Source organism: Cebus imitator, unplaced genomic scaffold (genome assembly GCF_001604975.1).
Source record: "Cebus imitator isolate Cc_AM_T3 unplaced genomic scaffold, Cebus_imitator-1.0 Scaffold58, whole genome shotgun sequence".
Taxonomy (NCBI): Eukaryota; Metazoa; Chordata; class Mammalia; order Primates; family Cebidae; genus Cebus; species Cebus imitator.
In genome coordinates, this window is record NW_016107373.1 from 3467899 (window position 1) to 3483215 (window position 15317).

Here is a 15317-nt window from a genome sequence, read left to right on the forward strand (position 1 = left end):
AGCACATGGGGCAGAGTTCTAAAGCATCTGAAGCTGGGCCCAGCCCAGGGCTTCCCTCGGGCTTGAGGAGCACGGATCCCGCCGCATCCCAGCCCAGCACCCTTACAGCGGAGGGCAGTAGTTAACAAGGCGAGAAAGTTGACCGTGTACCGGACGACGAAGGCTCGTGCGTGTGGTAATATCCCGAAGGAACGGGAATGGGGAGGAGGACTGGAAACCCAGGAAAAGGTGCCCGCGGGAAGGCCCGCAGCAGCGCCCGCGAGTTAGAGCGCAGGAGTCCAGAGGACTCGCTTCCATCCGCAGGCCCGTGGTCCCTCTGACTTCGACTGTCAAAACCTGTTAGGTTCATTGGGGGAGAGGGCTTTTTTTTTAAACCTGTCATTAAAATTTGCATTTCCCCTCTGCCTTAAGCCAAAGCTCCGACACCCCGCCAATTCGCAGCCTAGCCTCGGGTGCCCTGGGGGTCCTGGCACCTCCCCAGCCCCGCCTAGAAGCGGACAAGCTCTCGGGCGCCTCTGGGTTGAATCCCCGCTAGCGAGTAGTAGCGTCTCCTTAAGAGTGGAGAGGAGGGGGCAGGGGCCAGTGGAAGGAGAGAGGAGGAGGGGACGAGAGAGGGGAAAAGGAAGAAGCAAGTCAGGGAAAAAAAATTACTTTTTTTTTTCCGCTTCAAAACCTTAAGAGGGTTTGGGAGATCTGGTCAACTTTTCGAAACATCTGAATCTTTTTACTGCCCTCCGTTCTTTCCCTAGGCTAGCTGTGAGGAGGGAGGAAGGGGGGGGGAGAGAGAGAGAGAGAGAGAGAGAGAGAGAGAGAGAGAGAGAGAGAGAAAAGGGGAGGGGGGAGAAAGAGAGGGAGGGGGGAAGAGAGAGAAAGAAGAGGGGAGAGGGAGAGGCAGGCTTGGAGGGGAGGAGGGAGAGCGAGCAGGCCCGGCGCGGAGAGCACAGCCACCTCCTCCTCGCCTCCCCAAACTCCCAGCCCAGGCGCGCGGTGGCGTCCTCGCGCCCTCGCTCGCGCCCCCGCCCGCCGGCCGCGCAAGCCAGGCATGAATGCTGAGACTTGCGTCTCTTACTGCGAGTCGCCGGCCGCTGCCATGGACGCCTACTACAGCCCAGTGTCGCAGAGTCGGGAGGGCTCTTCGCCTTTTAGGGCATTTCCCGGAGGCGACAAGTTCGGCACAACTTTCCTGTCGGCCGCTGCCAAAGGACAGGGATTTGGGGAGGCCAAGAGCCGGGCCCGTTACGGCGCAGGGCAGCAGGACCTGGCGGCACCCCTGGAGGGTGGTGCCGGGGCGCGGGGCCCCTTTACCAAGTTCCAGCCCCAGCCGTCGACCCCGCAGCCCCAGCCGCCGCCGCAGCCGCAGCCGTCCACGCAACCGCATCTTTACTTGCAGCGAGGCGCCTGCAAGACGCCCCCGGACGGCAGCCTCAAACTCCAGGAAGGTAGCAGCGGCCACAACGCGGCCTTGCAGGTTCCCTGCTACGGTGAGTGCACGTTCGGGTCACCCGGGGCTGGGGACGGCGGGGTGCTTGGCTTCCGCACCCCTTGAAACTGGAGGATTGCGGGAGGCTCGAGTTGGCGGGCCGGGGGTGGGGTGAGGACAGCCGTGGGTGACTCCGGTCAGAAAACGGGATCGATCGCTGCGAGGGAGCCAAGGGATCTGTTCTGCCTCCTTCATGCCCGCCGGCCCAGGCGCAGAGCGTTTTGGCTGTTAAACTCGACCTGGAGTTGGTTTTTCCCGGTCCCTTCGGCATTTCCTCAAACCGCTGGCTTTGCGCTGCCGGCTAGGCGGAATTTGAAGCGGATGCTTCCGATCGGCCCAGGGCGTGCGGCGGGAAGGAGTCTCCGCGCAACGCTCGGGCGCCGGGCCGCGGGGCTGCGGAGGCCTAGCTCCTCTCCGGCTGGGAGGCTCCTCCGGAGGCACCTCCGCAGGTGAAAGCGCCGCAGGTGCGGAGCCCAGCGGGAAGCCCTGAGCGCCGCTGGCCGAACGCTCACGGGAAATCCGGGAGCACCGGCGCGACACAGTGCAGAGCCGGAGATCCTGGGGTCCCAGGAGACACTGGGGTCTGGCAAGACCCGAGTCCTGGGACGCAGAGCGCTACTGGCGGTGGGATGCGGGCAGGCCAGAGTTCTCCTGGCGCTTCTCTCTCGGCGATTCTTGGAGGCGGTAGGCCTCTGAACAATGATTTAGGATGGAATAGAAGGGGAGACAGGAAGCCGCTGAGGCCCAGGTGACCCAGGGCTGTGGCAAGAGAGAAGGATCTGGGTCCTGATTTGAGCCCACGGGGAACCTGAGGGAGCTGGCCTAAATGACCTCCAAGCCCCCTTGAACCGAGACACAGGAGGCAGGGCTGGCCCCCAGAGCACCGCCACCGACTCCTCGAGAGAGCCACTCAAGGACGGAATCTAGCCAGAGCAGCTCAGTAGCCTAGGCCTTCTCTTCTTCCACAGAATCGGGGTTCCTGAGCCTCAGAGAGGAAGGGGGAGGAACCACGCAGAAAGAGAAAAACCTTCTCTGGGCGGGACCCCTAAGCACAGACTCTCCCTGAGGCCTTGGCCTTCAGGCCTGGCCCTGGCGAGGTGAGTTGGGGGCAGGGAATTTGCCCTGATCCAGGCTGATGGAGAGGCAATAGGCCTGGGGACAGAGGCTGGGACGTGGTGGAGGCCTTGGTGGCTGGAATAATCCTGGGAAACAGCCGATGGCAGATTTTCTCGTATTCAGGTTCGTTCTTTCACAGGCGCAGAACAGTTCGTAGATGGGTGCTGACAAACATTCACACTCATACACTTGTCTACAATGCATTCTACACACACACACACACACACACACACACACCACAGAGGGTCTTCTTTGGGAGCCCATGTGGTCATATCCCAAGAACACATCCCCATGTGGCCTCAACGAGCTACATACTCCCAAACCCATAGGACAAGACTGAGAGCAGATTTAGAAAAATTCAGTGGCCCTTCCCCACTTCCTCCACCTTTCTTCTTCACCTCCATTTGGAATGAGATCAGACACTCAGATCACAGACCCCCGAAGCTCCACACACAGACACACAGGCAGCTCCCATACAGGTGCTCCTTCTGTGCTTGGTGGACAGAGAGTCTCAGCCCTGTCCATACAGGCCGGCCTTCCCAGCCCAGGAGTGCGGGACCCAGCCTGTCCCTGTCATTCGGGACTATTAGGTGAGAGCAGGTCACAGACTGGAGGTTCATCCTGCATAGCCAGGGCCTCATGCTTTCTCTCCCACTGCATTGGATTTTCATAGTTTAAATAAAATTACCAGTGAGACCTCTGAAGAGGCTGGGAGCAGCTGAAGCAGCTCCCCACCTCTTGGTTAGATGCCTTCAGGTCCAGAGGGAAGGAGGAGAGGGCTGGCCTCCCCTGAGCCCTCTCTCTGTGCCCTGCTGGGTCACCACAGCCAGCCTGGCCTTCCTCTACTTGCACTAGCCTTTGGAGCGGAGGGAAAGGGCCAGCCATTGGACCTGGGACTGCCCCTAACCTATGGCAGTGTGACCTGACAGCAAGCACCTTCCCAAACCCTGGTTTCCTCATCTGCATCCTGGGGTGATAATAGAAAGGCCTTACTGAGTCGTAAATGTGCCTCTGCAGAGACAGCAAGAGGCAAGAGCCCCCCTCCCCAACCCATTTACAGCCCTATCCAACTCCGTGCTGCTGGGAACTTGAGAGCACCCAATTCTGAGGACAGGGCAAGCTCCTGCCACTGCTCTGGGTCATAAACTGCAAGCTGGGACCAAAGGCAGCCTCTAACCACCCGCAGGACCCCACTCCATGCCACCTAAGATGGAGGCACTGCTGGGGCAAAGCCGCAGACAATAAACAAGTCACTGTTCGCTCCTTTCCCTCTCTCAGTAGCTGTGTCTTCCTGGCCCAGAGAGGTCTGATTCTTCTAGGAAAAGGATTAGGCTCATTAGGTCTAAGATGGAGAAACTGAGGCTCCAAAAGCTGAGGCTCTGCCCTCTACAGAGGTAGCCAGGGGAGGAGGGCCTCTGGAGTGGGATTCCCACACTGCCAGCAAGCCGGGAAACTGAGGCATGCATTGACAAGGATTCTCCCCACCGTTGTGAGAGTGTACACTAAAAGGGGGAGAAACAAAGTTCAAGGAAAAATCCGTAGACGTTTTCAAGAGCTTGGAGAAAGTCCGAGGCAGGGGTGGCCTTGGTGCCAGTACCAGCACTGGCTGATCTCTGACTTCAGGCAGGCAGCGGAGACTTGGCAACCATTCCCAGCCCTGGGGGTCCAGGGCAAAAGTTAAGCTGTTCTTTCGCGTGTGTAACTACACCTAACAAAAGGGAGAAGCTCAGAGGCCTCCTCCCGGGCCTCAGCTTCGGGGGCCACTCCCGGCAGAATCCAATTGCCCCTCCGCAAGGAAGGTGCTCCCAGCCGCTGCGCCAGGGCCAAGCCGAGGGAGTGCGGGGCGGGGACGCCGCTTCAGTCTCTTGCTGCCCGGGTCTGGTCCGGGTTGCAGGAAGAGTTGATGAGAGAAAGCCTCCCGGGTTGCAGACGTCCCTATCCCAACTTGGGCCTTCCTTTCCCCAAATGTGCTAAAAGAAAGACGATTAAGGTGGCTCCGCAGTGTCCTTTGGGTGCGGTAACCGCATTTTTACGAAAGAGCCCCCACCGAGCCCTCTTCTGCGGCAACCCAGACCTCCCTAGTCTCGCCCCAGACTCAGTCCGCTCTTTGGCCTCCGAAATTCCCTGCCCAAGCCCAAGGTGGGCCGCCGGGCCCCAGGTGACGTGTCAGGTTGGAAACCCGAAGTTTCTCAGCGATGCAAAGAGTTTCCTTGTACTAAGGAAAGGGACTCCGGCGTCTCGCCCCCAAACTCCAGATCCGACCCCGGGAGCCGCAGCCTGCGCTTGTCAATCCTTGGCTCCGCGTCCCTGGACGCGGGTCCACTGCGGGAAGCTGCCCTGCTCCCCGCTTCCCTTTCGCTTTCGATTCGTTGCAGGCAGGTTTTTGTTGAAAGCAGATTGCTACCTCTCTGGTCCACGCACCCCGGAAAGCAGCGCTCTCTGCGCCAAGGTCTGGGGAGGGGCGGGCCAGGCTGGAGTCCCTGGGGTGCCGCTTAGAGGCCCAGTCCCGGTTTTTCAAATTAGACTCAATGTTTAAATACTAGGAGGCATTTATTTTCCCTGCACCGACACAATCCATGCGCCACGAAATGTGTAAATTCTGCCGGGGTTGTATTTGAATTTAGTCAGAGAACTGGGGTATGGTTTTTTTTTTTTTTTTTTTTTTTTGCTAATTTTTTTTTTTTTTTTTTTTTTTTTTTTTTTTTTTTTTTTTCTTTTTTTTTTTTTTTTTTTTTTTTTTTTTTTTTATGTGAGAGACAACCCAAAGAAGACAGAAACTAAAACTCAGCAAAAGCAGCAAATGCCCGTGGGTGACTGTGGGGTGATCGGAGGAAAAATCGAGCCTGGGACTGAAGCCTGCTCGAGAAGGGGAGACTGTTGTTTAATTTTGGAGGGAGGAATGGCGAAGGAAGATGCTTTCCATTTTTTAATTTGTTAATTCCCATAGCCAACAGCCTGCTTCACCAGCCTGGTCCAAACACATACGTTCTTAAATAGAAAAACAGAGGGCCTGGATTAAAAATCAGTATTTTAAGTCAGTCGACTTGCGCAATTTTTCTTTGTTACAATTTACGTATAGCGAAGTGCTTAGCTCTGAGGAGGAAAGTTGGAAGAATTGTTACGTGTGTGTACACTGTTTGGAAGACCATCTGGATAAAGAAACAAACCAGTCCCTTGTTTCTTTAAAGGCTGTAAAACGTTAAAGCAAAAACATTTTTTGTAAGTTGTTTTAAGAAAATTTCAGAAGAGACTTTGGATCACCGGCGACCCCATTTTATTCGTGACAGCAGTCCTTCTTGTGTAGAGTGACAGTGTAGCTTGGGCATTTGCGCGGTCGGGACTCTAATGCGAAGTTCCAAGTGGCTGCGCCGGAAACCTCGCCGCGACCGCCGAGCTAAGCCGGAGTCACCGAACCCCCCGAGCAGCGCGCAGTGCTATACCGGCCCTCAGTAGGAAAACAAAACGCCCTACAGAAAATCTCGCGGAAGTCTTGGAGGGCCGCCCACCCCCAGGACACTGTTTTCGAAGATCATCTGGGTGCACTTTCTCTAGGAAGTCCCTTCTTCTCGGTCTCGGCCCCCTTCTCTCTGCCCGCAGCCGGCGCGTAGCTTTGTTTTGGTGGCAAACTGAAATATGAAATGGAAATATATTGGCCTTTGCAGCTGCCAGGCATGAGAGGTGGTTGACGACTAGCGCGTTTGTCTGGGCTTCGGACTTCTCTGCAGACCCCTCGACTGGGGTGCCCGAGGCCAGGAGAGGAGGAGGAGAATTGCCAGGAGCCCCGGAGGCTCCGCGAATTTGGGATGACGCTGGAGGGCCGCGCTGCTCTGGCGCGCCTCTCGCCGCGAGGATAGGCGAGGTGTGTGGGTATGGGAGTGTGTGCTGGAGAGAAGAGAGAACGCTTGACCAGAGAGAACTTCCTGCCCCCACCCCCGCCAGCATCAGCGTCCTTAGCCCCCCAAACCCCTGCTCAGGAAGCCGAAGGACCTGGGCCCAGGCAACTGTGTTGGGTGGGGCGGTAAGAGCGCTGTTCTGCACCCAGACGTCGCCTGCCAGGCGCCACCTGGCCACATGCGTCCGCAGCGCGGATTCTCCAGCCGCCGGCACAGGTCCCCACCGAGGTGACAGTTATCAGGTTGAGAAACCAACACGGCGAGGACCTGGCTATGTGAGATCTCGTCCGGGGGGATGTAGAGTGGAAGCCGACTGTCCTGCGGTGCCACGAGATAAGTGAGAAGCGGCCCTTCCAAACAGGGCCCTTTGCGGGGAGGAGGAGGCATCTCTCTCCAACCAGCAAGCCTTCCCAACTGCAGCCGAGGTCTTCTCTAGCATCAGTTACCCGCGGCCTCCAGGGACCCTGCCTCCAGAGGTGCAGCCCGGCACACCTCTCCTCTGCAGAGGTGTAAACCCGTGACACTCCCATCTCCATTCAAAACGCTCCTTCCTTGCCCAGTACAGGAGTGCGGAGTAAAGCAGGGGCAACAACTTGCGGGCTGCCTGGAGGCAGGTCCCTCAGAAAGGATGACAAAAGCTTAATGGTGGGACAGAAGCTTCCACTGTGTCCAGAAAGAGGTAGTGGCCCCCCTATCAGTTGCACCCACCCTGGACCTCACCTCCAGCACTTTAACAAAGACCTGCTTCTCCACCTGACCTAACCTGAATCAGACAGTGCCCAGGAGGGAGGAGTGGAAGGGAACCTCGGTCAACGATCAGATCAGCCATGAGTAAAGTGAGGAAGAGCTACGCAGAGGCAAGGCTCTGAGGAGCCAAGGCTGGGGTGTGGGGTGGCACGCAGGGCTGCGGGCTGGTTCGGATTTGGACTCCAGAGGCAGTTGGAAGAGTCACCCTGGTGCTCCACAGCTCCCAGGGTGCCCTTTTGGTGAGACGTGGGGTTACTGGGAGATCCCGGCGGGGTAAGAGGCGCCACCACCTGCCATGTACCTGTTTTTCCCAGTGATTGTGGCACTTGTACTGAGGACCTCTTGGTCATGGCTGCTGGGCACTGGTGCCGCTGCACATTGGGGATGGAGGGGGAGCCAGTGCTGCCTCACTGGATTCTTAAAGCAGATTTTTTAAGAGTGAATTTTCCTTCTGAACTGGAGGCCCCAGAGCACCGACGTTGGCCCCACGCACCTCCTAGAGGGACAGGACCTGGTGACCCAGGTCAGAGCAGAACAGCTGGCTCTCTGCAGCTCTGAAGGCCACAACCAAGAAGGCTGGGAAGCTGTGGGAGGTTTGAACCACGACACTGATGTCCCGCATGGTATGCGTGGGGACCAGGGCCCACAGTGGTGTTAGCTCACCCCAGCCTCCACCTTTGTGTTCTCTACTCCCACATGGGCTTGGAGACGTCCCTTCTGTTCGGGGTCCGAATTTTAGCTCTATGAAATGCAAGAGGGTGGACAATTTCCAAAGACCCTCTCGGAGTTTCTGTGCTGATAGCAGTCTGGGCCCACCTTCACCCCCTTTCCCTCCCCTCCTCACCCCCACATGCATTTTTGCCCAGGAGAAATCTGGGTAAGGTGGGTGAAAAAGGCTTCCCTGGAGACTGGCACAGGTCCTGAGTGGGGAGCCATCCCAGGACACAAAGCCAGCTGGAGGTCCTGCAGGGCAGTGGTGGAATGCAGCTTCTGGGCTCAGGGCTGGGATGTAAATAGGGAAAGGGCTGAGCAAGTGTCTTTGTGTCCACACGTGCCCAGGCCCAAGCTGAGGCCCCGGCTCACGGTCCCTGTGTCTGCTCGTCTTCCCTATCCCAGTATTTATGGAGCACCTTCCCTGGCTGGACCGTCTAGGAGACAGAACACGCCAAGTGCCTGCCTCCTGTGTTTTGGCTTGTGTCCTTCCAAGTGTGTTGTTCAGCTGGGCTTAACAAACATTCACTGGTTGGAGAAGGAATGAAGAACTGGTGTCTCCTGCAGTGTTGCCCCTGCATGATTAAGTGCACCTAGGAGCACCTTTGGCTGTGTGAGGGACGGCTTGGGTGTTTGTGTGAGCGTGTGCACAGCATAAACGAGGGCAGTGTGTGCCTCGCCCATTCTCACAGGGTCCACGTCCTGCTTTCTGAGTGTTTCAGGGCAAGGCCTAGTGTTTGTGTGTAGTCCAGTGAAAGGCATGCCTCTCCTCCAGCACTTGCGTCTGTGTACCCCAGTGTGTGAGCCTCAGGTATGCAAGGGTGAGTACCCATGTGCACAGCTCTGGAGCCCCTCTGGGTCCATGGGTGGCGTAGCCTCTGCCTCCAGAAGCGCACCCAGGGAGACAGGGACTAAGCGCCCTTGCATTATGTCCTGCGGCCTTCCTGCCCCTTGTCATGGCTCCCAGGAATAGCTGACTCACCAAGTGGCAGGCAGAGTCTCCCTGTGGCAACTCCCCGGTGGGGCCCAGCCATCCCCAGTATTGTCCTGGGACTGCCTAACGGGGTGCATCCCGCCTGCCCGACCGCACTGTGGTGAGGCCTTCCAACAACCCCCCAGCTCTGGAATGTACCCACTGTGCCGTGTGGCTCACCGCGGAAGAGACGCGTCTTTGGCACTGTCCTTACGCACACTGCTGACCCCATTTAGCACACAAACAAACTGAGGCCCAAGGGGAAGTGGACCTCACAGCCAGGTTAGCAGGAAGGCAGGGACCCACTGAGTTCTCCTTCCGATACAGTGGGTGGAAAGGCAGAAAGCCTCGGGGAAACCGATCCACTCACCCGCTCTCATTGGACCTGGCTCCTGCAGTAAGTCCAGTGAGTCGCATTCTCTCTGCGCATCGAATAGGGCAGATGCTTCCAGTCCAGCCTCCTTAGAAGTAAAGCAGACCCCACCGTGAGCTCCTGGGCGTTAGAGGACAACAAGAGAGCACCGCGGAGTTCCTGGTGGGAGTGTAGGGACCTGACTCCAATCCAGCTCCACCAGGCTGGGGCCCCTGCTCTCTGCCCAGAACCCCAGGCTGGATTTTCTTTTCTTGAGTTCGTGAAAACCACAAGCCGGGATCAGTTGCAGCCAGATGACCAATTCCTCCCGCTGTGCAGGACTGTCCACCGGGCCTGAGGGCCTTTGGTTGCATCCAGGATCCTGGTACCACCCCCGACCCTGCAACACACACACAATGGGTCATGGTGACATGGTGGGGGTTCCACCCAAGGTTGGGAGAGATGGCAGTCGTCTCCTGGCCCACATGTCTTATTTCACAATCAAAGGGACTGGGAGGCCTGATTCCATTTACACATGGCTCACCAAACTGCCTGTCACGACGCCAAGCCTTGTGGGGGATTCTGGGAAGCTCTGGATGCAGCCCCTGCCTTCAGGTCCAGAGGCAGAGACAGACAAGCGGCCTTGAAATTCCAGTTCAATGGAATGGGCGCTGAGGTGGGGAAAGCCCTGACTCAGGCTCTGAGAAGGTCAGGCTGACTTGCCCTGGGGGGTGTACGTGCCACCAGGGTTTTGTAGCTTATTGGAAGCCACTTAAGGGGAGGGTTCAGGAAAATTGGGGGAAGCTGGGATTTGTCAAAGCCAATGGGTCTTCTCTAGCACTGGAAATCCTGAGGCTTCTTCTCTCCTTGACTTCCTCCTTTTCTCCCTCCATGCTTTCTCTGCAGATCAAGAGATCTTGGTTTTTCTATGGAAGTAGCCATGTATAACAGCTCCCTTGCCTCTCCAGTGCCACGCTGTTTCTCCATGTGTTGAATGGGACTTTGTCCCTGTCCCACCTGGGAGGGGGTGTAAGGAGGATGTGATGATCGGTATCGTCCTCTGCCCTGAACATCCTGCATCGCCAGGTTCTCTGCCCCACCACTCACACTGTACCCTTCCAGGGTGCTAGGATATTGCAAATGGTAGTGGTGGGGTCCTTCCTGATCAGGTTTCAGGTTAGGGATATAAACTTTGGGATCCTCCGGGATGTGTGAGCCTCCCTGATGTCTCTATCTAGCTACAATGATTCATTCACATCTGGTTCACATCCCAGCATGGAGACTGGACAACTCCAGCTCTATGGCCTCTGCCTTCAAGGAGGGAGCTCACTTTCAGATGGGAAGACAAACATACACACAGCCTTACCGCACAGGCCCCCTGTCGGGACCTCCACCTCCCCATCTCTGAACCTTCTTCCTGGGACTTGGTGGTTTCAGAGGACTTGGGGTCCTGTGATATTCACCAAGAGAGGTGGGTGGGTCCTCCAGAATCCTCAAGATGCCTCAGGGTCCCACACTCTTCCCCATTCATTGTACCAAGAAAGGGAGAAGGCTGCTCCAGTCTGCCAAAGGGTAAGGGTCTGGCGTGCCGGACCTGGCTCTTGGCCTCAGTTTTCCCATCTACAGGATAGAGACCATAATGGGTTTTGAGGCAAAGAAGGCTTGGAGTTGGCTGCTGCTGCAAACCATGTGACAGCCCAGAACCACTGAGCGCTCCTGCCTGTGCGTCAGACGGTACCCCAGTGCTGCTTGTGTATTATTTCATTTCATCGCCGTCACAATCCTATGAGAATGATACTATTATCATCCCCATTTCACGGATGAAAACTGAGGTTCATGGAAGATAAGTAACTCGCTCACAGTGGGACAGCCAGGAAGGAAGAGGTAACTCTTGATGGCCAAGGGCTCCAAGAAACCTAAAAGGCACCCTGTTTTAGGATGATCCTGATTAGCCTTGAGATCACCCTACTTCTATCCCAGATGATGTGGAGATGAAAGACAGCCTTACAAACATGGCCCCCAAAGCGTTCTCAACTTCACATCCCGGGATGCAGAAGGCAAGTGGTGTCAAGGGTAAGCTTTGGCACCTGGCAGGCTGAAGTTCTAGACCTGACTCTGTGACCTTGGGCATACCTTCCTCACCTGTGCCAGGTGAGAACAGGGCCCCAGGCATGGCATAGGGCCTCATAACTAGTATGAGGAATGACTGCATGAGTTTCCAGAGGTTTCAGGAACATGACAGAACCTTTGATTAAGGCAGGGCGGAGCTGAGATGCATCTGTGGGACCAAACAGTGGGGAAATAACACCTGCCTTCTGGGAAAGGGGAGAGAGGTTTTGTCTGTTTTGTTTCAAATTTTCCCCAGAGCCTGGAGCTGGCGTATATATTCGATGCTCAATAAACTGCCTGTTGCTGAATGAATGAATGAATGAATGAATGAATGAATGAATCGATTGTATGGGATGGGAACATGCTGGGAATGCTGTACCTCTTTCCACTCTCTGTTCATCCATCCTTCGTTTGAATTGAAGCCTGCGGTGAGAATCTGCTTTGTCGTTCTCTTGCATTCTGGTAGGAAATGATAGTTTTTTTTTTTTGCAGGGTTCCCTGTTGGGTGTAGGAGCAGGGAGGGTCTGGGTAGCTCTATTTTGCACAAGGCTTGGTCCTCTCAGACTCTAGCAGCTGGAGGAGCACCCCTTTTTCTCACTGTTCTTCCTTTGGTCTCACCCCACAGCCCACAGGCGTGGGTTCTGACTGCCACACCCCTCAGGGTTGGCTCTAGTCAAACAGTTTTCTCCCTTCATTCCCAACTCTCCTCCCCGGGTCTCCCCCATTCCCTATAGTGAGTTCCATGTCCCTCCTGCTGGCACTCCTATTCCTGCCGCCTGCCCAGGGGGCTGCCTGAGAGCAGCTGAGGTTCCTCCCTCAGTACCTCATTCACTCATCCTCCATCCCAAGACTCTGATACTCACCTGCAAGGGATGCAGGCCTCTGTTCTGGCCAGGATGCCATCCTGCTGTCACTTGGGTTCCCAGCTGGGTGTGTGGCTCCAAGGCCTGAGCTCTTCCCAGCACACCCATGATTCCTTCCACCCGCCCCACTCCAGCACTTGAGGTCTGACAGCACTTGAACATCCGTGATCTCCTAAGTCTCACCAAAGGCCTATGTGGAGGAACTGAATCTCCATTTTGCAGATCGAAGACAAAGCTCAAAGAGGTGAAACAGCTCAGAAGGAATGCATGAAGGAGTGCACGCCTGGCAAAAGCTCTTCCTCCCATCCAACAGATCCTTCAGCCTGGCACTCCTGTGTCGGGCAGGGACCAGAGCGTTTGGCAGTGGGCGAACTGGCTCCTGCCCTCAGGGAGCCCATAGCCTGGTTAGAATGTGCTACAGGCCATGGAAATCCCCAGGGAAAGTGAATGGACTGAGGCTTCCTGAGCATGGACATTTGAAGAGGGCATTGAAGGTTGAAGAGGAGCTCACCAGCGGAAGGAGCTGAAAGAGGCCCTCTAGACTCAGGAAGCAGCATGAACTAAGGCTTTGGGTAAGGGAAGAACATGAAGCCAGTGTGCAGAGTGCAGGGGCATGATGGATGCTGGTGAGATGGGCTGAGGAACAGCAGAAGCACAGCCAAGAGAGCCTTTTATATCGCTTTAATTAATTAATTTATTATTTTTTGAGGCAGAGTTTCACTCTTGTTGCCCAGGCTGGAGTGCAATGGCACAATCTCAGCTCACTGCAACCCTCTGCCTCCCAGGTCCAAGCGATTCTCCTGCCAAGTAGCTGGGATTACAGGTGCCCGCCCCCACGCCTGGCTAATTTTGTATTTTTAGTAGAGACAGGGTTTCACCATGTTGGCCCAGCTGGTCTTGAACTCCTGACCTCAGGTGAGCCACCTGCCTCAGCCTCCCAAAGTGCTGGGAGTACAGGCTTGAGCCACTGCACCCGGCCCTAGGCACCTCTTATTTCGTTTCTCCCGTGAGGAATCATACAGTGTTTCTCCTTGGACGTTCGGCCATTTGGATATCTTCTTTGGAGAAGTGTATTCAAGTCCTTTGCCCATTTTTGAATTGGGTTGTTTCCTTGTTCTTGAGTCATAGGAATTCTGGATATTAATTCCTTTTCGGTTATATAATTTGCAAATATTTCTTCTCATTCTATGGGTTGTCCTTTTGCTCCCTGGATACTGTCCTTTGATGAACAAAAGTTTTACATTCTGATGAAGAAGCACAATTTTTCCATTTTTCTTTTGCTGTCTGTGCTTTGAGTGTCATATCCAAGAAATCATCAATAACTCCACTGTTGTGAGGACTTTCCCATGTCTTCTTCTAAGAGCTTTATAGTTTAGCTCTTAGGAAGGTCTTTGATGTGCTTCAATTTTGAATATGATGTAACATAAGGCCCCAGCTTCATTCTTCCTTATAGGGATATTCAGTTTTCCCAGCACCATTTGTAGAAAAGACGGTCCTTTTCTCATCAACTGGTCTTGGGACCTTTGTTGAAAATGGATTGGGCATGTATTTGAGAGTTTACATCTGGTCTCTATTCTGTTGCATTTGTCTGTCTGGCCCCTGAATGGCCTTCTCAGGTAAAGTCCAGGATCACAGAATGCACAAGGACCTTTGTAGGCCATCCGTCCATCTCCCTGCCTGCAGGCCAGTGACAGACCGGCCACAGAGATTTAGCTCAAGGACACACTTGTTTTCCAGGACCTGGAGCTGGTGAGAAGGGGTGGAGGACAGAGCCACAGGAGAGGACTCTAGAACAACAGCCTTGGCCCTGACTGGGTCCCTGGCTATTTGGGGGCCCGTCTGCGCCTTTAGTTGACCATCCCGTGAGGATTTGGCCTTTGGGGAAATTCTCATGTGCTCTTGGGGTCTACACACCCTGAGATGCTCAAATCTGGGACCACTTCCTTTATTAAGACGAATCCAGAATCCTTCCAGTGGCGCTGGGAGGAGCTCCAAGAGGGAAGCATCCAGTGGCTCCACGCTGTTGGCCCTGTGCATATTATGAAGAGTTTCTGTTTGATTCTCAAAAGAGGCACTTGCAACACCCTGTCCCCCAACCTAGACTGTCCAGTGAGCGGCACAGCCAGGGTAGGGGCTGCAGGGACTAGACAACAGGCCCCAGGGGAGCACAGCTGCAGAGAAGCCCCTGTCCCGTGCTCCCCCGCCGGGAACTTCCCCAGCCTAGGTGAATAAATAGAGACCCACTTGAGCCTGGTCTTCCAGCCATGTGCCCCAAGGCATAATTTCTAGAGTTTCTGGAAAATCGTAGACACTGCGTTCATTCCACCATTGGGCTACACAGGCTGCGTGATGCTTCCAATGCCTTTGATTCAGAGAAACCAGTGGAGCTCAGGACCTGGAAACGAATTTCAGCCCACACAGTTGAGTGACCTCAGGCAAATTAGTTGACCCCTTTGCCTCAGTTTCTTTACTTGTAAAGTGGGGATAAGAATCGTGTCTACAAGTTAGTGATAGGGTGAGGCTTAAATCAGGTGAAGTAGATAAGGATCTTAGAACAGTTCCTGGAGCATAGGAAATGCTCAGTAACGGTTAGCTGTTATGATTGATAAGATTTTGCTGGAACCTTGACTATGTCAGAGTGGCCAGAAGCCTTGATAGGCAGTTAAAGTTGACTGGGATGCATAGAGCTGGAAAATGAACAAATTATTCCTGAGTCTACGATTACTGTGTGGTTGACATTGCCTTTTAAAATATGGATGAGTGATGGGAGGCGTGGCCTCTCTACCTAAGGCAGGGGCACAGGGGCGGGAGGCTTCAAGGAGGGAAAAGGAGCCACCCAGGCCCCTCAGGCCCTTCCTCCCCATAGGCTGCTACACCTTGTCTCACGCAGCATGAGCTGGGGCTTAACCCTCTCCCTGCTGAATGTGTTTTGTGTTTGTTTGACCCAGACCTTCAGCCTGTGCCCAGGGCGCAGGTGGTGGTGTGTTCCTCTCTGATCAGCACAGGGCCAGGCACAGAGAATGGGGCTCAGGGAATGTCAGGCAGCCTCTGCACCCTCCCTGGACCCCAGCTG

General features: G+C 55.2%; 1 protein-coding gene across 1 annotated transcript in view; it reads left to right on the top strand.

Moving 5' to 3' along the window:
- The first annotated feature begins 919 nt into the window (after positions 1-919).
- Positions 920-15317, top strand: part of ALX4 (ALX homeobox 4) — a 49323-nt gene continuing 34925 nt past the window's right edge. The window contains exon 1 of the mRNA XM_017529397.2: positions 920-1481. Within this exon, the coding sequence (XP_017384886.1) occupies positions 1043-1481 (439 nt within the window). The 5' untranslated portion in view covers positions 920-1042. The remainder of the gene's footprint in view (positions 1482-15317) is intronic.